The sequence below is a fragment of the Elephantulus edwardii genome, unplaced genomic scaffold (genome assembly GCF_000299155.1).
Source record: "Elephantulus edwardii isolate Elephantulus edwardi_28Jun2011 unplaced genomic scaffold, EleEdw1.0 scaffold00184, whole genome shotgun sequence".
Classification (NCBI taxonomy): Eukaryota; Metazoa; Chordata; class Mammalia; order Macroscelidea; family Macroscelididae; genus Elephantulus; species Elephantulus edwardii.
In genome coordinates this window covers 1,490,800-1,512,651 of record NW_006399934.1, presented here as the reverse complement: position 1 = coordinate 1,512,651, position 21,852 = coordinate 1,490,800, and the positions used below count along the sequence as shown (strand labels likewise).

The window sequence follows — 21,852 nt, the reverse complement described above, 5'->3', positions numbered from 1 at the left end:
AGTGTTACAAATCTTTAAGGAACAAGACTGCTACAACCTTCTCTTGCAGGGCAACTGGTGAGTGCTTAATCACTATACATACCTTCAGAGCCTCTTGCACAAAAAAGAAAGGGTCATAAAGAGAGCTTTTAAATTATACTGAATGTGAGGGCCAAAGACAAGAAATATTAGAGGAAAAATGAGAACAGAGAGCAGGTGGTGACACAAGGAACACAGGACATGAAGAATAGGAATCCCAGGTTAGAGAAGTCAGTGAGGCATCGGATAGTGGTCTGGACTGTTGAGGTGGCTTTGGACGTGGTGGCGCGGCCTTAGAATGGAAATCCACATGGTCCCGCAGGGCAGCATCCCAGAACCTGGTTTGTCTTATCCCATGATGTAGATACCTACTCACCAAATGCACCGCAAAGCTCTGGTGGCTCAGCAGTAAAGAACTGCACTGCCAGCACAAAGTATACAGTTTGAATCCACCTGCTGCTCCATGAGAGGAAGGTGGGTAATCTCCTGTAGGCGATTTACTGTCTCTTAAAACCCCCGAGGGTCAGCTTTAGGGCCAACTCAGTGCTACCAACAATGCTCCTTCTCACCACTCCACTTCCTCAACCAAGAGAGGCCAAGCTTTTAATTCACACCCAAGTACTAACTGCCCCTTGGCAGAGGTAGGACCAACCCCAATCCCAGAGCCCCTAGTCTGACTGAGATGCCAGCACTTTAAACTCTTTTCTGAAAGGAGGTCAAGAAGTCATGAGACCCAGAAGGGATCAAAACAGGAGAAAAAAGGCATAGTGAACAGGAAAAGGAGGAAGGCATAAGGAAAGGTGTGTCTACCATGGAGCAGGCACTGTAAATATTATATCCTTTACCATGTTTGCACTAAGACCAAGTTGCCCATTTTATAGATGAGGAAACTTGAGATTTACAGGATTTGTTATGCATAAAGAACATTCACTAATAAATGCGGAGGCAGAGAATCCTGCTCAGGCGATGTCACCAAAATCCTTGTTCTTCGTGCATGGCACTGTTTGGATAAGGCTGGGATCCACCCCAGGGACTCTGGGACAGGAAGCGCCTGAGCAGCCAGAGCTGCCCTCTGGAGGGAGGAGAGACCTAGTTCCTGGGAGCCCCAGTTCCAGGTTGCCATAGTGAGTTGGTCTGTTTTCACCCCAAACAGAGTCATGGGCTTGGGGAGAGCCTGGCTAGACACGTGAGGGCCTTCCCTCCTCCTTCAGACTGGGCTTAAGGCCCGGGAGGCCCCTGTCCAGTCATCTGGGCGCTGAGCCCAGGGGCAGCCAACACCCTCCAGCTGACCCAGGACACTCCTGCAAGGTCAGGCCTGAGGCACTGTGGCCAGGCATCCCTGCAGGTTAGACCCCTTACTCTGTCAGAAATGCGCAGTTCTGCCAGATCTCCTCATGCCCTTTCAACTGAACTCTCAGGTCTCTCTTCTAGCTCAGAAAGAGGGTGCCCCCAACATCCCTTTTCCCTGCCCATTAACCCCCTTCTCCACTGTGGTCCCCTTCCTGTGCTGAGGGCCATTTGGCCCATTCCTCTTCTTGTTTGAGCACCTCACCCTGGAAAGTTAGGGGGAAATCTGCTAGAGAGCAGAGGACTCAGAAAGGTTGTTCACCCTCAAGGGTGTGGGGCCCCCTGTCCTGTTTACTCAGACACATTCCAAAGATCTGTATCTTCTGGCCTGTCACACCCTGAGACACCGCCCCCTGCCCATGATCCATGATTCCCGGGCAGACAATACTCATTCCAGGGGTGGGTGCAAGATGACATGAGGTCTGTGATCCCACACCCACCCCACCGCTTAACCAGCTGTCTTCGGTGCTTCTTTCTTTGATGTTAGTTCCTATAAAAGCTACTTTCCCCTAAAATTCCCAATCCGTCAGGAAGGCAGCCTTCAACTCCCTCCAAGTTGTTTATTTAATAATAAAAAAGAAGGTATGCACACACATAAACCTGATCTCCCCACCGCCCCCTCCTTTATGCCCAGTAACTAACTCTGAATTGTAAAACTTCCCTTGTCCCACCTGGGGACTCAGTTCCCAGCCCTCAGACAAATAAGACCCACAGAGAATTAAGGGCCCACCCCCTTCAGCTCAGGTAATGCCCGCAGAGGAGGAAACAGGGATGGAGGTCTACAGAAATGAGAGGACCCCGATGTCGTGAGAGAGGTGAATTCTCCCACCTCCAGAGAAGTGCTTGACCACCCCCAAAACCTCAACTTTCCTTGATTGATTGCCCCAAGCACAGGGAGCAGGGAAATGAGCAACATTCCCACTGGATCACCCTTAGTCCCTGCTCCCCCAATATGAAGTCAGTGTGAGTTGCTGAGGTCAGGGATGATTGAGGTAGAAGGGTTGGTGGGAGGCCTGGTGGGCCTGGCTGGCGGCAGGAGCTGGCAAGGGGCCCCCTGTGGTGTTGTCAGGGGTTGGGGACGGCTGTTTTCGGAGTGAGGGGGGCACCGTGGAGGTCTTGATATGAATCACCCTGGTATCCATGACCTCGCACTCGATCTGCATCATCTCCTCATAGTCCCCAGGGGGACCTCGGCCTGACAGAGTTTCTGTGAGAAGAGGAAAGCCAAGGGAGAAGAGGAGGAGCCAGGAAGACAGGGTGAATGGGGAGGAAAAGGAAGGGTGAGGAGGAGGCAGCTCCACGTTGGGAGTGGAAGGGGGTGACAGGGATGGGTTTGGTACAGTGAGCAGGAAAGGGGTAGGAAAAAAAGAACATTGAAGAGTGGGATCATATAGGTGAGGAAATTAAGAGAAAAAAAGAAAGTGAGAGTCTGGCAGGTTTCCAGGCCACCCCTCTCTGCCCAGCCACAAGTCCCTGGCCAAATAAAGACCAGAACCATCGTAGTCTCCCATTTAAAACAAAACAAACAAACAAACAAACACAAAAATCCTTTAGATTAGCTTTAGGTTGGCAGTTCAATTCTCTGCTGCCTAGGCCATTCAAAAAAATCTCCTGAATTCTGTTATTTTCTTCACATGTTTCTTACCAATCACTGGGATGTCTACCTTCTCCCTAGCTCCCCCTCAGCTCCCCTTGCTGGACTGATCTCCCCTGGGCTTTCCCCTTTCTTGATCTGAAGACAACTCCTGACTTTGCAGGGAACAAATTACCATTAGGGGCCATGGCAGGCATCACCAGGGACATCTTAGGCCGGGACGTCTTATTGTGGCTGATGGCTGGGAGCAGTAAATGGTCCTACAAAAGAAAGGGGCCAGGCTGGGGATAGAGAGAAAGAAGCTAACAAGCTCACAGTCCTGTTCTACATCTTTCTACACCTGAAGGCAGCCTGGTGGGCAACCCAGAGTGATGATGCTAGGGTGGGGAGGAAGACTCACCCTTCGGAAGGAGACAACATAAAATGTGTCTTCCCGTCGGTCAATTGCATCTAGGAACTCTGGCTGGGAACGGTCCGGGTGGCGATAGAGCTGCAGCTGGCCCACAAAGCCCCTAGGCAGGTGGGAAATGGGATTTAGGAAGATCTAAGCACCTAACAACAACAAAGCCCAGGAACCAGTTCTCACTAGAGGCCAGGGAAGAGGATAAGAGAAGAACAGACAGGAGGTCCTAAAGGATAAGGGCGCATAACTCCACAGGTAGAATGATGGCAGCGCAGGACAGCTCCTGGGGGCACATCTTCCAAAGTGAACCTTCACTTCATTAGAAAGCACCCACTTCTGTACTCACCCTTCTGGAGGTCCTGGTGGCCAGGTGGGGACTGGCTTAACTGGAGGTGACTTCTTCCGTAGCTGAGGCTTCTGGAAGGAGAAGTATGTAAGGATTTGGAGTTGGGGAAGGGAGAAGGGAAAGACAGACGACGGCCCCTGGAAGCGGATGCTACCTCATACCCACCCTTCACCAAATAATCCCTCCTACCTCCAGACCAACACCCCCTCTAAATCTCCAGGACACTTACCCTCTATCTTCTTTCATGTGGTCATCCTTGTGGCCCCAGCCTCCTTACCTGTCTCTCCTGGGCCTTCTGAGGGATTTTCCGCCGGCCTCTCTGGTGGCGCTGGACCCAGCCACTCAACTCATCAGCAAGCCTGGGGAAGCAGAGGGGGTTTAAGGTCACCATGCCAAGTTAGGACTCCCTCTCTCCTTGTGCACAAACAGGAGTGAGACGGGAGGGCAATAATAGCTTCAGCACACGAGGACAAGTAGGCCTCAGGGAGGGCAGGAGGGAGCTTAGTCTAGACATAAATCCCCCACACCTCAGGGACTCAGTGCGGTTAAAGTGCCGACAATCAGAGGAGAGAAAGAGCTGGTCCAAATCTCTCAGTAGTAGGTCCTTGGCACCTCCGGGGAAGGCTGTCAGATTCCTGGAGTGAGGCAAGAAGAGGCAGAGGCAACAACTGGACCGCTAGCACAGCCCCGTGACAGAGAACAAAGCGATGACAGAACATTGTGGGGCCAGCCCCACCAAAAGAAAGGGCAGTTTTTGAGAAGACTCTGCCAGAGAGAAAAGCCCTTCGTGCCTCACCTGAAACTGGATCGGCTTACAGGCCTGAGCTGGGGTTCCTCAGGCCCCTGGGACGACTCCTGGAGGGGAGTGACTCTATCAACTGGCTCTTGCTCTGAGAACTCCAGCAGGTGCCTCCGGGGCCGAGGTTCTTCTCCGCTCCCTTGAGGTGAGGCTGGAGCCGAGGGAGGCTCACTGATGCTGTGGATGAGAAAGGACAGAGTGTGAGGAAGAATCCCTGCTTTAGTGAGCGTCTGTGTAAGAACGAGGACTCCACAGATAGGCTGCTTGGGCTCCAATCTCTTCATCTGTAAATACGGATATGAGAACATAGCAGCATTTCCTCCCTGACCTCTTTTATGAGAGAAATAAATGATGGACCCCAAGAAGGGGCTGGCAGGAGACACCACTGATGCCAAGGCCACCACAGCAGGAGACACCAATGGTGCTAGGCCACCACAGTGTCTGTGAGTGAATAGACTAAGACTCGCTAAAGCAGGAGGCTACAAAGGAGGCTCTACCACACAGAAGGTTCAGAGAGGGTGGGCAGTGGCTCACCTGACAGGTCCAAAGTTGAAGGCAATGAAGAGGAGGAAGACCATGATGCAGACCACCTTCCTGTTTCCAGACCCTAACTTGAGCTCACTGTTCTAAGGTGCAGAGAGAGAGAAACAGGAAGATGGGACATCCTAAGGAGCAGTGTTGCTGTGGGCACCCCACGCACAGGCCAGTCTTACCTTAGCCAGCAGGGCCTCAAGCTGCCTGCGGAGGGCAGCATTCTCCCTGCGCAGCTGCTGGTTGTCGGTGAGCACCGCCTGCAACTTTGCCTCCAGTCCCTGAAGATATTCCTTCTTCTTTCTGCGGGATTGGCAGGCTGACTCCCGGTTCTTAATCATCCGCTGCTGCCGCTTCAGCAACTTTGCCTTGTCACCCAAAGGGTCATAAAAGAGAATGAAAGATGTGTGAGCTTTATTTGGGGGATTGACCACCTAAAGCTAAGCTAATACAGGCCTTTCCTCTGCCTTACCAACCCCTACATACATAGCCAGAGAAAGGGGTTCCCCCCCCTCCACGAAAGCATTTCCAAAAGTCTTTCTCTCAGTCACTCCCTGTGCCTGTTCCTCAAAGCTGAGAAAAGTTAAACTGCAGGAGGAAATTCTTCCATCCCGGTGGAACCTTGGTTCTTTTCACTGATGAGTCTTTCTTTTCAAGTCTCCTTTGGTTCAGTTTAACCTTACTAAAATTAAAAATGGGCATTCTAGTGGTGAAGTCCATAATGAGTTCTGCTGCTGACCCAAAGGCTGTGTGTCTTTGGTGGTTGGAACCCACTGAAGTTCTGGGGAGAAAGATGGGCAGTCTCCTCCTGTTGCAGTTTACAGCCTTGGAAACCCGATGGAAGGCTCCTATGCATTAGGACCAACTCAACAGCAGTAGGTCTGATAGTTAAAGTACATTTTAATAGTTTTCCTCTAGAAAGTAGCCTCCCCACAACTACTGCCACAACTTTAACAGTGTGACTTCCCTGCTCTTCACTTTATGCTCCTGAACTCAGTAACCTTCCCCCCCTCCCCAATTCTCTCTCATGATGGACTTCTCTTTCTATTACTAACTCTACATGTCTCCTCCTCAATAATTACATCCACTTCCGGTGGGCAGGAGTTCCCAGGCATAGGAGCTGGAACAATGCTCTTCCTCTCTGGCCGTGGGGCAGGGGGTGTCGGCCCCTCAGGCTGGACTCGAATAGCACCCTGGATAAGGACAACTGGGGACACTGCAGCAACAAGGCAGGAGATGGAGGGCAGAGAGCCAGAAGTCAGGTGTGGCTCTTATGTCCACAGCTACGCCTGAGCCCCCAAAACTGGAAACCTCAGAAGCTATGAGCTCCTTAAAGAAGGCCTATCCAACCCATCTCCTTCTTCAGTACCTGGGGGTGGCTGGACGAGGTGCTGCAGAAGGACAGTGGTGCTAGGAGGCACGGCTCTGGGTGGCAGTGGGACAGTGGTTATCATTATGGGCTTGGGCTGCAGAGGTGGCTTCCGGGTGGGCAAGGCTTTGCCTGCAGGAAAGTGAGAGAAGGAAAAAAGGATTATCAGAACTACAGGCCTTTTGTCAGGGACCCCAGGTGTCAGGAGGCCCCATTACCTGAGAAGCCTTCAGAGGATGGGCCCATGCTGATCTGCACAGCTCCAAATGGGGGACTTGGGGCATCTTGTAGGAGGCAACCTGGAGGTGCTGGGGATTCTGTCTTCACTTCCAGGACCTCCTCTCCTATGAGGGCCTATGTGTGACATTCCAGAGAGATGTTAGGAGTGCCAACTAGAGGAGCTAAAGAAGATAAAACTCTTGCACCCGAGAGTCACTGGGGTGGTGCCTGGTGGAAAGAAGGGAAGCTGACGTTCACCTGGTTAGGAGACTCTGCTGAGAGTAGAGAAGTCTCAGAGTTGATGGAGGAAGAAGGAGAGACAGGTTCTATCTTGGTCTGTACATCTGTGGATGGGGGAAAGCAGCATAAAACAAACTTGAGTATCAGATAAACACTGAAGAAAAGGAGAGTTGAGAGAACGAGACCATCCTTTCTCTATAAATGACTCTTTACTATTATTAAGCCTACTCTTTTCTCCACTACTGATAACCACCTTACATGGCCTAGAGTTTAAAATAGCTAAAATTATTCTGGCCCAAGGCAGGAAAGTCTGAAAAAAAAAAAAAAAGGCATGAAGCAGCTTATCGGCTGGCTTTCCTTTTCTTTGCCTGATGCTTTCCTTTCTCTTTCAACAGCTCCTCTCATTTTCCCCATCGCTGCTCAATTTCCCTCAGGCTGTCATAGCCACAGCCTTTTGCTCATTTTTCTCTTGCTCAGTGATCTAGTCCAATCATATAGAGGAGGTCCAAGAACAATCTCCAGAATTCACATGGGCCCAATTCCTATTTGGTTGAATTTCTATCTTATCTTTAGAGATCAGACTATGTTCCTATAAAAGGTATGTTAGGGAGCTCTGATGGCCTAGTGGCAAGGAGCTGTGCCATCAACCTGAAGGCACAAGGTTCAAATCCACCAGCTGCTCTGCAGGAGAAAGATGAGCAATTTCCTTCTGTGTGATTATAATGTCTCTGAAACTCAATGGAGGGTCAGCCATGAATCTGTTTTAGCTCAATGGTACATAACAAAAACAAAATAAACATTAAAAGTCTTTAACTCCATGTTCCTCCTTGTTTGAGAAAATAGGGTCTCCTTTTGTTATCAGCTGGGTCAAAAGACATACAGGTGGGTCCCAATTCTAATTCCTTCTGAGTAGTGTCTTATAACAAGAGAGTGGCAGACAAGGGGAATATAAATAACACAGGACAAGAGGCAGATGCATCTGTCAGAAGCAAAGAAAAAAAGGACTGTCAGAGTCCTGAGAAACTAGAAGAGCCCACAAAAGGAGCTGCAATAGCTGAGACCTTAATTTGGACTTCTAGCTTCCAGAACTTTATTCTTTAAAGCATCCACTTTGTGGTGTTTTGTTATGGCAGCTCTAGGACACTAAGACACCGTCCTTCTTCATCCTTGACTGCCCACCTGTGCTCTGCCCAGTGCCCACACTGTCTGCGGCACACTCGCACTTACATGCTTCGCCACTCATGCTTATTCAGCTGACCTCACACAGGCCTCACACCACATGTCCCTTCACACAAGTGTCTTTCTAACTTAAATCAGAATTCAAGGCACCAAATCTCAAAGCCCCAGTCACCCCGAACCCACACGGTCTATGCTCAGAGCAACCTGAAGACTTGATCGTTCTGGGAAAATGAATGTTAGGCTCCATATGGGTGAAGTGAAATCCATGTGAGTGCCAGATTCAGCCCAGAGGATCACCAACAAGTTACATTTCTGGTCTATATCACTCATATTGGTACTTAATTATATGGCCACCGACTATTGCTACTTTTTTGTTTAGTTTTTATTTCATAATCATAAACTTAACTTTGCAATCCTGCTAAACTTAGAGAGGAAGAAAGATAACATGGAACCCTAAGAACTATAGATAGAGCACACTGGAGCTAGCAGGCTGATCTCTGGAGCTACAGAAGGAATGGTCTGGTTATTAAGTTGTTTTTATATGCTGTAAGTCACCTGCAACTCACAGCGGTCCTATGCACAATAACTCTGAACCCTGCCATATTCTGAGCTAGTCTCCCTGTCCGACACACCTAATCCCATTATCTCAATTACTATGCCAGTCCACCTCATCCAACGTATTCCCCTCTCATGCTGTCCCTCCACCCTTTCCAAGCATGACGACCTTCTCCAAGGACTAGTCCCTCCTGGCCACATGCCTGAAATATTTGAGACGGTGATTAAGAGAAAACATGAAATACAGATCACATTAGAGTTGTCTATTGTCAGCAATGGTGAGCTTCTTGCTGGTCTTGTCATTCCTGAACCCAAAGCATTCTATGGCTTCCACAGTATTCATGCCTTCTTTCATCTTGCCAAAGACTACATGCTGCCACCCAACCATTCCGTTTTAGCAATACAGATAAAAAATGGGGAACCATTTGTATTGGGTCTAGGATTTGGCATGTATAGGCTGCCAGCACCTGTGTGCTTCAGATGAAGTTCTCATCAGTAAACTTCTCCCTGTAGATGGACTTGCCACCTGTACCATTATAGCATGTGAAGTCATCACCCTGGCACATAAACCCAAGAATGATTCTGTGAAAGCAGGAACCCGTGTAACCAAATTCTTTCTCCCCAGTACAAGTTTCCTGCTGTCTTTGGGGTTGAAGAAGACACGGCCTAGAGGTTTGCCATCAATGGCAATGTCAGAGTACACGGTGGGACTGACCATGATGGAGGAGAGTGGATGAGACTGCTGACTGAGGCAGAAGTATCTGCAATACCCCACAACTGCTACTTTATCATTTCTACTCAATTTATATCCTTGAATAGGTAATATGGTCACATGATAGAAAATTCCAAAACTGCAAAAAGGAAGCCCCAAACAAGTACATTTCCTTTTCTGCTCTGTCCTCTAGCCATCCATGTTCCTCCCTGGAAGTGACCATCTTCTAACTATCCATGCTGTGTTATAAGTCTCATAAGACACTTCAAGAGCAAGGATAATGAATGTGCTTCATGTGATAAATGCAAACCCTCAAGAAAAACCTCCAATCCTCATACCACATTCTTCTTCACATTGTCCAGCTTCCTGAATGATTTGCTCAGCATACAGACTAAACAGATGTGGAGAAATTATATAGCTCCTGATGCACATCTTTCTTGATTTTAAAACATGTAATGTTCCCTTGTTCTGTATGAATAACAGCTTCTTGGTTTACATGTAGATTTCACATGAGCACAATTAAGTATTCTGGGATTCCCGTTCTTCTCAATGTTTGCCATAATTTGTTATGATCCACACAATCAAATGTCTTTGCAAGTCAGTAAAAAAACAAAAGCAAAACAAAACACAGCTTTCAGCCAAGATTCATCTGACATCACCAATGATATCCCTCATGCCATAGCCTTTTCTGAATCCAGCTTGAATTTCTGTCAGGTCCCTGTCGATGCACTGTTCTGGTTGGGTATAAACACACACATTATGAGATATATACATATTTTCTCACAAATCTTTCTTATAAAGTAGAAAGATTATTATCCCATTTAATTGTTATAGAAGTGAGGACAGAGTTTTCAGAAAAGTTAAACAACTTGTTCTAAATCACACAACAACTAATGTGACAGAACCAAGATTGGAACCTTGGCCTCCTGGATCCAAAGCCAACGTCAACCACTTACTCTCTTATACCTACAAGATACCATATTCTTTTCCAATTACTCTAGTTTCTTGCATTTGAGCTCTTTTCCCTTTCTTTTATCTACCCACCCACTAAACACCAATACCAAGAAGATTCTGTCCACTCCATTTTTATTTTAAACTCTCTCCCTAGGAGACAGCACCTTCCCTGGCCTCAGCAAACATCTTCCTCTTTCACATGTCAATGACTTTCAAGTCTTCTTCTCTGGTCCAAATTTCTTTTTCTCAAGCTTCAAAAACATGTAGCCATTATTTCCTATACCTCTCCACTCCTGTGTTCTAGGAGTCCTGGTGAGATATCCTTGTTAAAGTGTTGGCTGCTAACCAAGACATTCGCAAACCTCCCACCTGCTCCTTAAGATGTGGAAGTCTGCTTCTATAAAGATCACAGCTTTAAACTTTATGGAAGCCTAAGTTTTATTATGGAAAACACTATGAGGCCATTCTTTTTTACTTAGTTCCACAATCAACACCCATGGTAGCAACAGTCAAGAAATCAAAGGACTTTTGCATTCAGCAAATCTCTGTAAAGTGTCAAGGACCCACTTTTAAGTGCCAAGGACTGTCAGTTTAAAGGCTAAATTGTCAGTTTAAAGGCTATGGTGTGCCTGATCCAAGGCATGTAACTTTAACTGTGTCATATGCATGTGAAAATTAGACAATGGATAAGGAAGATGGAAGAAGAATTGATGTCTTTGCATTGTGATGTTGGTGAAGAATACTGTATACAGCATAGACTACCAAAAGAACAAGCTAATCTGTCTTGAAAGAACTATAGCCAAATTGCTCCTTAGAAGCAAGGATAGTGAGAATTCGTCTCACATCCTTTGGGCATGTTTTCAGGAGGGACCAGTCAATGGAAAAGGACATCATGCTTGGAAAACTTGAGAGTCAGTGAAAAGAGAGGAAGACCTCTGTTGAGACAGACTGATACAGTGACTGTAACAATGGGCATATGTCCACTATCACCTCTCCTATTCACTATTGTATTGGAAGTTTTAGCGATAGCAGTAAGACAAGAGAAGGAAATAAAAGGTATCCAAATTGGCAAAGAGGAAGTAAAATTATCTCTCTATGCAGATGACATGATAGTATACTTAGAAAACCCTAAAGACTCAGCAAGAAAACTACTGGACATAGTTGACCAATTCAGCAAAGTAGCAGGATACAAGACCAACATACAAAAATCAGTTGGATTTCTGTACAGTGACAAAGAGAATACAGAGTTGGAGCTAAGAAAAACAATACCCTTCACAATAGCTAATCACAAGATTAAATACTTGGGAGTAAATCTAACCGGAAGCACAAAGGATCTATTCAAAGAAAATTACAAAACATTACTACAAGAAACAAAAAAGACCTGGAAAAGTGAAGAATATCCCTTGCTTATGGATAGGAAGACACAATACTGTGAAAATGGCAATAGTACCAAAGGCAATTTACATGTTCAACGCAATCCCAGTACAAATACCAATCCCATTCTTCAACGAGATGGAAAAGGTAATCTCCAGTTTCATTTGGAATGGAAAGAAGCCCCGAATAAGCAAAACACTCCTTAAAAATAGAAAAAAGGTAGGAGGCATCTCACTCCCTGATTTAAAATCCTACTACACTGCCTTGGTGGTTAAGACAGCAGGGTACTGGTACAATGACAGACACAAAGGAATAGAACTGAGAACCCGGAAATCAGCCCGTCTACCTATGGTCAACTGATTTTTGACAAGGAGACAAAATAAATTAAGTGGAGCAATGATAGCCTTTTTAACAAATGAAGTTGGCAAAATTGGAAAAATGTCTGCAGAAGACTCAAGCAAGATCCACACCTCACTCCATATACAAAAACCAACTCAAGGTGGATCATGGTCCTAGGACTAAAACCAAGGACTATAAGCTTCATTAAAGAAAAACTTGGACAAACCCTAGTAGTCCTAATCCACAACATAAACAGTCTTCCAAGTATCCTGAAAAATCTACAACCAGGAGAAAAAAAAAATAGATGACTGAGACCTTCTAAGACTCAAATCCCTATGCACATCCAAAAACTTCTCCAACAGGGTAAAAAGGGAAGTCACAGACTAGGAAAAAGTATTTGGTAATGACATGTCAGATAAGGGACTTAGATCTAGAATTTATAAAATACTTGAGAACCACAGCAAGATAAAGGTAAATAATCCAATTGAAAAATGGGCACAGGACATGAACAGACACTTCACCAAAGAAAACATTCAGATGGCCAACAAGCACATGAAGAAATGTTCAAAATCCCTAGCTCTAAGAGAAATGCAAATCAAAACAACTATGCGATATCATCTCACCCCAGTAAAAATAGCAAAATTTAACAGAACAGCAAGCAACAAATACTGGCAAGGAGTGGAGAAACTGGAATCCTCTTTCACTGTTGGTGGGAGTGTAAAATGGTGCAACCAATGTGGAAAGTGGTGTGGTGCTTTCTCAAAAAGTTGCAAACAGAGATTCTAAGAAAGGCATAGGATCAGTCAGGGTTTTGCTATATTGTAGAAAAAGTCACAAGGTGTTGGGGCCAATATGGTGGCACCTAAGAATAACCTAACAACAACAGGTACCTCTATCCCGCCTAACGGGCCACAATGAATCAAAATAAATAAACTGTATGGCTACAGGTATGTTCTAATGTCACTTTAAAATCAATAACTAAGAAGTTCAACAGTAAACACATCCTCTTCCTGACCAGTCCTGCAGTCTATCCAGCTCAAAGCTAGAAACCCAGACATCACCTTTGATACCTATCTTGTGCTACCATCCATGGGGACCCTGAATCACGTCCATTCTACTTTATTCTTTCTCCAATGCCATCTTCTCAACACCCGAATGTCTTTCTCCATGTACTGCATGGTCTTCTGTTTCTAATCCTGTCTCTCTGTAGTCTGCTACCAGAATCATCTTGCCAATCTTATCACTCTCCTGCTTGACTCTCCAAAGATTCTCAACTGCTCAAAGGAGTTGAGAGTCCCTTAACATGGTGAAGAATCCTTTCCCTGCAGCCCCTACAGCTCCTCCCTACCCTCCAAGTCACATCCACTCTGAAAGGGTTCATATCATACATGTACACATGCATGAGACGCTCATGCATGCACACATGCGCGCGCGCGCGCACACACACTCCCCCTTTTTACATTCTTTTTTCTTTCAAAACTCAGCTCAAGAAATTCTTTCTCCAAGAGCAGATCACTGATGTAGCCCAGTCTAGGTAAGAATCCCTTAATATGGATTCACTTGTGTACCCCCAAAACATGTGTTGTAATTCTAATGTCTATATACATAAATGTGGCCTAGACACACTGCTGGGATTGTATTTGGAAACAGGGGTCTCTGTTATGTTAAAGAGGCCCTATCAATGTAGACTATGTCCTACACCTAACTGCTTCTGAGTTAGGGGGAACAGCACAGACGCAGAGACAAGCAAGCACAAACAGCACAACTGTCAGGGAAAGGCAGCTGTCGGACCACGTGAAGATCCTGAGGGAACTGAGGAATGACAGAAGAGGCAAAGATCTTCCCCTAGAGCTGACAAAGAGAAAATGGTCCCCTGATTTTAGGATTCTGGCCTCCTGAACAAAAAGAAAATAAAATTTCTGATTTTTTAAATTCACTCACTTGTAGTTATTTATGCTACAACAGCACAAGAAATTAAGAGACTAAACAAAACAAAAAAAAACCTAAGATACCCTCTTCTTTAAGCTTTCATGGTACCTCCTGATTGGCACTATCCTAAAGAGGCCACCCCTATATTAACAAATATTTATTATTTATTGTTCTTTCAGTGCAGTGAAGGATTCTCAAGTCAGCCTGGGTCACCTCTTGCTCACCTTTGCATCCCCAGCACCTTGTATGGGACCTAGGAAGAAGTAGGTGCTCAATCCACGCTCACTGAACCAAAAGAAAATATTTTGAGAACTGGAGAAAAATTTTTGAAACAGCCCAAGTAATAAAAGTAATGTTAATCGTGGACCCTGCAAGTTGGGCAGATGGTATGTTAATTTTTCTATACGTCTGGAAATAATGATAACAAAAAGGCTTTTGTTGGTTTGAGGGTTTTTTCCCCCTAGGTAGGAGAATAACATAAATATAAGGTCTAAATTGTAAATTAATGAAAATGAAAATCATGAGAAGTTAAATCATCCAAAAGAGTATCAGTGAAAACAAAGGGAAAGACAAATCATCTCAGTCTCCTCGCTGGAGTCTCCCTCTTTGGCCATTTCCCTTCCCTACCTGTTCCCTCCTGTCCTGCTGACTCCTTCATCTGTACACACATATACACCCTCAACAGCACCAGCACAACCACCCTGGCCAAGCCTGGAGATTGCAGAAAGCTCTTCTTACCTGAGGGATCATCAGAGGTGGAGCCCACATTGATTTGGACAGTTTCCAATGGGGATATTGGATCATCTCCCAGGAGGCAAAATGGGGGTGAAAAGGACTCTGTCTTCACATTCAGAACCTGCTCTATACCAGGGGCCTGGTCAGACTGACAATGGGGAAGGAGGCAGAAGGAGGTGGGAAGCAAGAGATGTGATGAAAGCAGGCCTTACAAAGCACTAATTCTAAAAAAAAAAAAACAAAACCCCAAAGCACTAATTCTTTGATTTAATTAATTCTGGCCTGAATAGTACTGCAGATCTCTCTTAGCTAGCTCTAACCCCTTATTCCCTCTTAGGACTTTATCTGTGGGAGAGCTGAAATCACAAGATTTCTAACACTGCCTTGGAGTAGGCACTCTGGTAAGAATTTTCAGCAAGTAAAACAATCTCTTCTTTCCAGCCCTATCACTACTAGTCATATTTCTATATATTAAAAACACTATCTTCACTTTTAGGAAGGGTGGCGAGCCAGGCATATCGAAACCACATAAGCAAGAAAGTTATCCCTCCTCCCAGGACTCACAGCACAAAAAATCATTTCATCAGCACCTCCTGAATGAGGAGAACGAAACAGAATCCCTGTCACAGAGAGCAGGTGGAAGGACATGACTCTCTCACCTGATTGAAGGGCTCTGTAGAAAGATGTGATGATTCAGAACTAAAGGAGGAGGAAGAGCAGGGAGAGGATGGTTCAGACTTCACCTGAAGATCTGGAAGAAAAGGGGTTAGAATAATAACCAGGAAGCAAAGGCTGAGTTCAAAAATGAATTCAAGAGCATGGAGGTGGGAGGTGTTGGGAATTCTCCAGTAGGGAAAGGGAGGGGGAAAAACCCACAAGCGATTTAAAGTGGAGAAGAGTGCACAGGCAATTATGTAGAGGTTTTGTGAAAATACAGAGAAATACATATTTCATAGTTCCTAGGAAACAGTGGGAAGATGAAGGTTTCTGAAAGGAGAGGGAACCACAAAGGATGTCTTACCTGGGAATATAGGCAAAGGGTCCCATGGAGGTTCAGGGGGGCTGGCATCCATTCCCAGATCCAAAGAGCTGCTGTCAAACTAAATTTAGGGAAAGAAACAGAGGCAGACATGTAAGAGTGGTTCAAGATGATTTTCAACTCTGGGATAAGTCCTGATTTGGGGACCAGTCCTGATGGGGTGGTGTAAGTTCAGAATTCTCTAAATATAGTATCAGTCATAAAACTATAGTTACAAAACTGACATCAGTTTTCTCTAGCCTGCAAAACTAGTTACCTTGTCTTAGAATTCTGTCTCCTTTCTTTAGCAAGAGTTCAAACTGTCTATCAGGAGAGGAAATGCATCTTTCCTAGATTAGCATTTACCTCTTTAAAGCTGTTTTCCCCAGTCATATGTAAATTGTCTCTTAATCTGCCTGTTTATCAGGAAGGGAAATGTGCCTTTCCTGAATTACTAGTACTTATATATAAACTGTTCCTTTCAAATGTAGACATTCTGTAACTTTACCAACAAAAGTTTATTGTTAAGTGACTATCCCAAGCATAGAGACCTAATGATCACTCCCAGTTTTTGACAGGAACTCGCTGTCCTCCTAGATCTGTAATATTGTAATCCATCTGTCTTACTGGCGGTTGATATTGTAATCCATCTGTCTTATTGGCAACTGACCACGGAAAGAACCCTTTGGTTCAGTAACACTCCCACCCACCAAGGGTTAAGAGACAAGGCTGAGGAAGTAATACCGGAACATCATGCTCTGGACAACGAAAGAGTTGCGTCTGCTCCTCAGCCACTTCATCCAGGCCAGTATAGAGAGCACAGTCTGCAAAGAGTGAGAAGGAGCCCTCAGGTGGCTCAGTGTACTGATCTGACACAAGCCCCGGCCACGGCCCTCATTGGCTTGAAAAAGTGATATGGCCACTTGAAATGTGATACTGTTAAAGAAATTCTGCCCCTCCTTCCCGACTCCGAACAATTCAATGTTCCTGCAACGAGCAGAGGTCTTCCCTGACTCACACGGCTCCCGGAAACACGGCGAGCCCCCCTGCTCCGCCCTCCCTCAGAAAGAGGATTCCTAAATGCCAGCCTTCCTCTTTGGGCCTCCGATTGCTCCCTGCATGCCTCAGTTTGCCACCGCCCCCTTTCCCTCCCCCAGGCCTCACTTCGAAGATCCCAATCCTCCTGGCTCAGTAGGTTATTCGTGAAAAAACGAGTAGGATCTGCAATCTCGCTGAAGAGCATTAGTTCCTCCATCTTTTGCCCCCACCCCCCACTAGCCAGGAGACGGTTCCCAAGACCCGCCTTTCGCCATCGTCAACTAATCAGTTGACTCTTGGAAAAAAAAGGAGGCGTCCCGAAACTTCTACTGACCAGTAAGAGACCGGGGTGCTGAGCACATGGATCAATAAAAGCGATGACTGTATAACCCTGGCCAATGAAAGCACGGCAGAAAATTGTACCCGGCTGTGAAACTTGCGCATGCGCGAAACTCGTTTCCAGAGTCAAGGAGCTTCTTGGAAAATGTAGTTTATAACATTTAACTCCCTTCCATCCCCCTCAGTCGTTCTTAAATTGTTAAATTCATACAGCAGCTCGAGGGTGAGGAGAGCTCTGGTGGCATTATTCGTAGGGAGCTGTTTGGCTAACCTAAAGCAGCGTCTCCTTGGCAGTTCGAATCCGCCAGCAGCTCTGGGAGAAATTTTGGGCAATCTCTTCCCTTGCATTAAGATTTACACCCTGGGAAAATCGATGGAGTGTCGTTTCTGACTGAACTAGAAATGAGACCAAGCTGGTAAGAGGTGAAAAAGCTTCCCTAAAATGAAGTACATGTAACTATATGAAAATGTTGAAAGGTGGCCCAGTGAGACCACTGCTTCCTCTTCTAGGAAGGCAAAAGCAGAAAATGGGATATGGGGTGAGACCTTTCCTCTTGACCCTCCCCCCCAAAGTTTCACAGCACACACCACAAATCACAGGTTTCTGACTCTTTTAAAAGGGTGATCTTTTAATCAGCCAAACATCTTTCGTAAGCTCTGAGCCAGCCCAGCATCCTGTTTCTTCCCCTGAATGACCACCTTCCGCAGTTCCTCTTGAGCTGCCCGGTTCTTTGGGTCTATGGCCAGCACCTTCTTGAGGTCATCAGTTGCTTTTTCCAGGTTCCCAAGGGCAGCATGGGCAACTCCCCTTCGGTACAAGGCCTTCAAATGGCAAGGCTCTCGTTCCAGCACCCTGTCACAGCTCTGGGCTGCCAACTGGGGTTGCCCTAGAAGCAGCTGACATGCAGCCAGATTGGCATGGAGAGTAGTTCGTTCTGGAGGGCCAGGTGGGGGTAAGGTCAGCAACAGTCGGAGGGCCTGCCCATAGCATCGGGCAGCCCCTTCAGGGTTGCCAGCCTGAAATAATTCTGTACCCCTAGCACGTTCCTCCCTGGCCAAGGCCTCCTTCTCGCTGGCCTCCAGCTCCCAGGAGTCCCGGCCAGGAGTGAAGGAAGCCAGTGTGAGCCTGATAGGAGGTCCAGAGTTCCCAGGGAGCTGAAGCTCTGCCTCCTCGTCTTGACACATCGATTCCAAACATTTTTCTAAGAGCTCTCCCCAAGTTCCCACCCTCCATGGACCTACCCCTAAAGTTAGGTCAGTCCAGCCCTCTGGCAGTCCTGATCCAAAAGGAAACCCTGAAACCTGTACCCTGCAGCGGGAGCCCAGTTTAGGTTTATCCAAGCCTTGGCCACAAGTTACTATCTTCTTGATAAAGCTCCCATCAGGACAATACCAGAGATCGGAGGCTTGATGGGGCTCTGGCAGCTCACTGGGTGATTCATGAGACTTAACAGAGTCTCTTTCCAGCCCAGCGGCCAGTTTTTCAATCTCCTGAGGATTCTCTAGAATTTGACAGGCTGAACCTAGGCTTCCGTCCAGTTCAAGAATCTCAGTAGGAGGGTCTTTGAGCTCCTGCCTAATCTGAGTTCTTGAATCATTATTCTCCTGGGAGTTCGTTTTCCATTGTTGTTGCGGTCGAGAGGTGTTCTTCTCTCCTGTAGGACTGTCAGGTGGCATCTCCATTTGACAGTTTAGTTCCTTTCACCATAAGGGAGGGTAGTTTGAGTGGAAGAAGGTGGGGCTAGATTCAGGTCAGCATCTGAAAAGAAAATCAAAACAGTGCTAACTGCAGGATTCTTATTTAGATTATTCTCTCTTTTATCCTTCGGAAAACCAGGGCTCCGGTCCTTAAAATCCCCAATTCCCTTTATTCTTCAATTTGGACTACTCGGCTCGGCTCGAGCCTCCCTCACACACCGACCTAATCTAAAACTATAAATTCCACAATTCCTCACGATTCAAGTAACTGCCCTTACTACGGAAAGACAATCGGCTCAAAAAGCTCGCAAGAGGCCGAAACGCCTACCCTGTCGTCAATACTCAGATTATTTGACGTATGTCTCCTTCCGAAGCTAAGTAAACACCGAGTATGATCCTCTGTCTTACCCTAAGCCGAAAGGTCGGCCCTGGAGATCACGGAGAGGCAGAGCCAAAAGAAACAGCTGTCAGGGCCTGCAAGAACGCGAATCATGTCAAATTCCAGGCTGCCTATTGGGAGGAGGGAGGAGTCTGGTTACTCCGCCCATAGTACATGACATCAGTTCCCCTTTAACCGGGAACCGGTCTAGGACTACTCTGGTGCGGATGGCTCTGTTGTTTTTAGTCGAACTATGAAAAAGTTCCGGAAAGGGAGACTTAGGAGAATGAAAGTGGAGCGGAGGATGACGGACGTGGTGGTCAATGATAGTGGATGCAAATCAATTCTTTTTATCTGGCAGACCTTAGGCCCACCTGTACTCATCATGTTATAAGCACCAATGCCCCTGTCACAAATAATCATTAATGCATCTTGATTGCTTATTTAGTCAATTTCACACTGCAAAATTTTATTAAAATCTTCAATTTCCTGCTCTTTGGTTTTAGCTATTGGTGCATATGCTTGAATAATAGTTGTATTAACAGGTGTTCCTTGTATGCTATCCCACCAAAACATAGTACTTATGGATAGAATTTGAGATTGTCTTTTTATCTGTGAACGCAACACCATTCTTCCTCTGTTTTTTATTCCCGACATAGTATACTATGTCTGATTCAAAGTGGCTACGGTCAATCCATCTCATCTCACTAATGTTTAGGATGTTAATGCATTCCATTTTATTTTTCACAACTTCTAATTTTCCAACATTGATACTTCTTGCATCCTATATTCTAACTATTGAATGATGTTTGCAGCTGTTTCTCATTTTGATTCCCTTCCAATCTGGGCTCTACCTCTAACAGTATAACCCTGTTTCTCTATTATTCATAGAGGTTTCAGCCTTGCTATTACAGAAGTGGATGGCCAATCCTTCTTCTTAGTGTGTCTTAATCTGGGAGCTATACTAAAACCTGTCCAATATGGATGACCCCTCTGGGATCTGATAAACTGGTGATAATAGCCTTTAGCATCACAGCACCCACAACTTATCTCAGTACAGCAAAGTGACAGACAAGTGCTATACTAATTAGAACAATGATAAAAAAGCAAGAGTGCAGATACACAAGTTACAAAGTAATTAGCAATATATAGACCATTCTCTTCCAAAACAACAAATTGACATATAAGTCTCACAGTTTAGAAGGCTCCAAGTCCAAATCCCATGTACTAGCTCTAGGGAAGATTTTCTCTCTTTGGCAGTTCTGGAGGAAGGTCCTTGTCTCAGAGCTTCTGCTCCTGGACCATCTTCGCATGGCTTAGTGTCTCTTTTATCTGAGGTGCACGGCTGCTGGCACAGCAGGATAATATCCCAGGTGAAGATGATCTCTCAGTGGGAACTGGTACGCTGGTGCTCCTCCCTGGCCCTCTGGCCCAAAGCTCGAGTGGAAAATCCTTTCTTCCTTGCTGCTGACAGCTTGCTTGTTGTAAGCCCAGTAGCTGTTAGCAAAACCAAGAACTGCTTCTAGAAGCTGTTGTGCAAACAGAGCAAGGGAACACTGCTGTTAGGTGCCATCAAGTAGAGTACACTCATAGTGACCCTATGAACAAAAGACCTGACCTCTGTTCTATCCTGCACCATCTTCACACTTCCTGACACACGAGCACGAGATCCCACTGTAGAAGTCACCATGTCAATCCACCTGGGTAAGGGTCTTCCTCTCCTATGCCGAACATCTACCCTTCTAAGCATCATGTCTTTCTTCAAGGAATACCACCTCCTAGCAACATGCCCTCATCATTCTTGCCTCCAAAGAGCACTCTGGCTGTACCCTCTCCAAAACTTATCTGTTTATTCTCTTGGCTGTTCTTAGGATGGTCACTGTTCTTCTCCAAAACTACAGCTCAAAGGCATCAATTATTTTTCTGTTGTCTTTATTCATTGGGAACATTATATTGTTTAAAACTAATAAAGGCATACATCAGGATTGTATCCTTTCTCCATACCAATACAATCTGTTTGCTGAGCAAATTATTCGAGAAGCTGAACACTATGAAGAAGAATGTGGCATCAGGATGAGAGGAGGAAGATTCATTAATAACCTTTAGTATGCAGATGATAAAATCTTGCTTGCTGAAAGTGACATAGACTTGAAATACTTGCCGCAGGAGATCAAACGCTACAGCTTTTAATATAAATTGTATTTCAATGTCAAGAAAACAAAAAATTGGGGGAACGCCGCTGCCGCCGCCGCCAGACCGGGGAACGCCACCGCCAGACCGGGGAACGCTGCCGCCAGACCGGGGAACGCCGCCGCCAGACGGGGGAACGCCGCTAGAGGGACCTGGAAGAGACCCGGGAAGAACAACAGCCAGCCACCTACCTCAGAACTCCAGAGGAACGAAGACTACCAGACACTGTGTGACCCCACCTGCAACCCACACCTGTGTGACCCTTAACACACAGGGTGCTGCTGCATAAACCCCCAGCAGCGCCCAAGCCCCATCCCGACCTCTTGGTGATAGTGTCCAACACCTGCGCTTCCTGCCGCCTAGTCCCATGCTTTCCTCCCCTTCCCCCACCCCCCTTGCAGCTCCACAACCACACATCTCAACCCCCACCAGAGACCTGTGACCTCAGGGCACCACCTTGGATCCAGACATCACCCGGAGCTATCAGGCAAGCTGATGAGGAACTAACCTGGCAGGAGAAAGGCCGGTAGGATCTTATCTGTGTTTA

At 46.1% G+C, this 21,852-nt stretch overlaps 2 protein-coding genes across 2 annotated transcripts; both read right to left on the bottom strand.

The window, feature by feature from the left end:
- Positions 1 to 2,342: 2,342 nt before the first annotated feature.
- ATF6B (activating transcription factor 6 beta) lies at positions 2,343 to 16,916 on the bottom strand. The gene is made up of 18 exons (XM_006896158.1): positions 16,826 to 16,916; positions 16,406 to 16,485; positions 15,665 to 15,743; positions 15,303 to 15,394; positions 14,647 to 14,782; positions 6,885 to 6,970; positions 6,626 to 6,761; positions 6,408 to 6,539; positions 6,121 to 6,254; positions 5,221 to 5,406; positions 5,042 to 5,133; positions 4,505 to 4,684; positions 4,236 to 4,343; positions 3,986 to 4,067; positions 3,709 to 3,779; positions 3,360 to 3,471; positions 3,135 to 3,219; positions 2,343 to 2,572 (listed from the first exon to the last, which is right to left on the bottom strand). The coding sequence occupies exons 1-18, from the start codon at positions 16,914 to 16,916 to the stop codon at positions 2,343 to 2,345; spliced, it is 2,112 nt and encodes a 703-aa protein (XP_006896220.1).
- A 755-nt stretch (positions 16,917 to 17,671) lies between these two features.
- FKBPL (FK506 binding protein like) lies at positions 17,672 to 18,721 on the bottom strand. The gene has a single exon (XM_006896157.1). It carries the CDS (start codon positions 18,719 to 18,721, stop codon positions 17,672 to 17,674), a length of 1,050 nt encoding a protein of 349 aa, XP_006896219.1.
- Between the last annotated feature and the right edge of the window lie 3,131 nt (positions 18,722 to 21,852).

What these genes read in the sequence shown, in the direction of transcription:
- FKBPL (XM_006896157.1), bottom strand. Translation starts at nt 18,721, where the DNA reads ATGGAGATGCCACCTGACAGTCCTACAGGAGAGAAGAACACCTCTCGA.
- ATF6B (XM_006896158.1), bottom strand. Translation starts at nt 16,916, where the DNA reads ATGGAGGAACTAATGCTCTTCAGCGAGATTGCAGATCCTACTCGTTTT. An exon ending in CCTCGTCCAGCCACCCCCAG is followed by an intron (nt 6,255 to 6,407) that starts GTACTGAAGAAG and finishes TTGTTGCTGCAG; the next exon opens with TGTCCCCAGTTGTCCTTATC. An exon ending in GCCTGCCATGGCCCCTAATG is followed by an intron (nt 2,573 to 3,134) that starts GTAATTTGTTCC and finishes CTCTTCTCACAG; the next exon opens with AAACTCTGTCAGGCCGAGGT.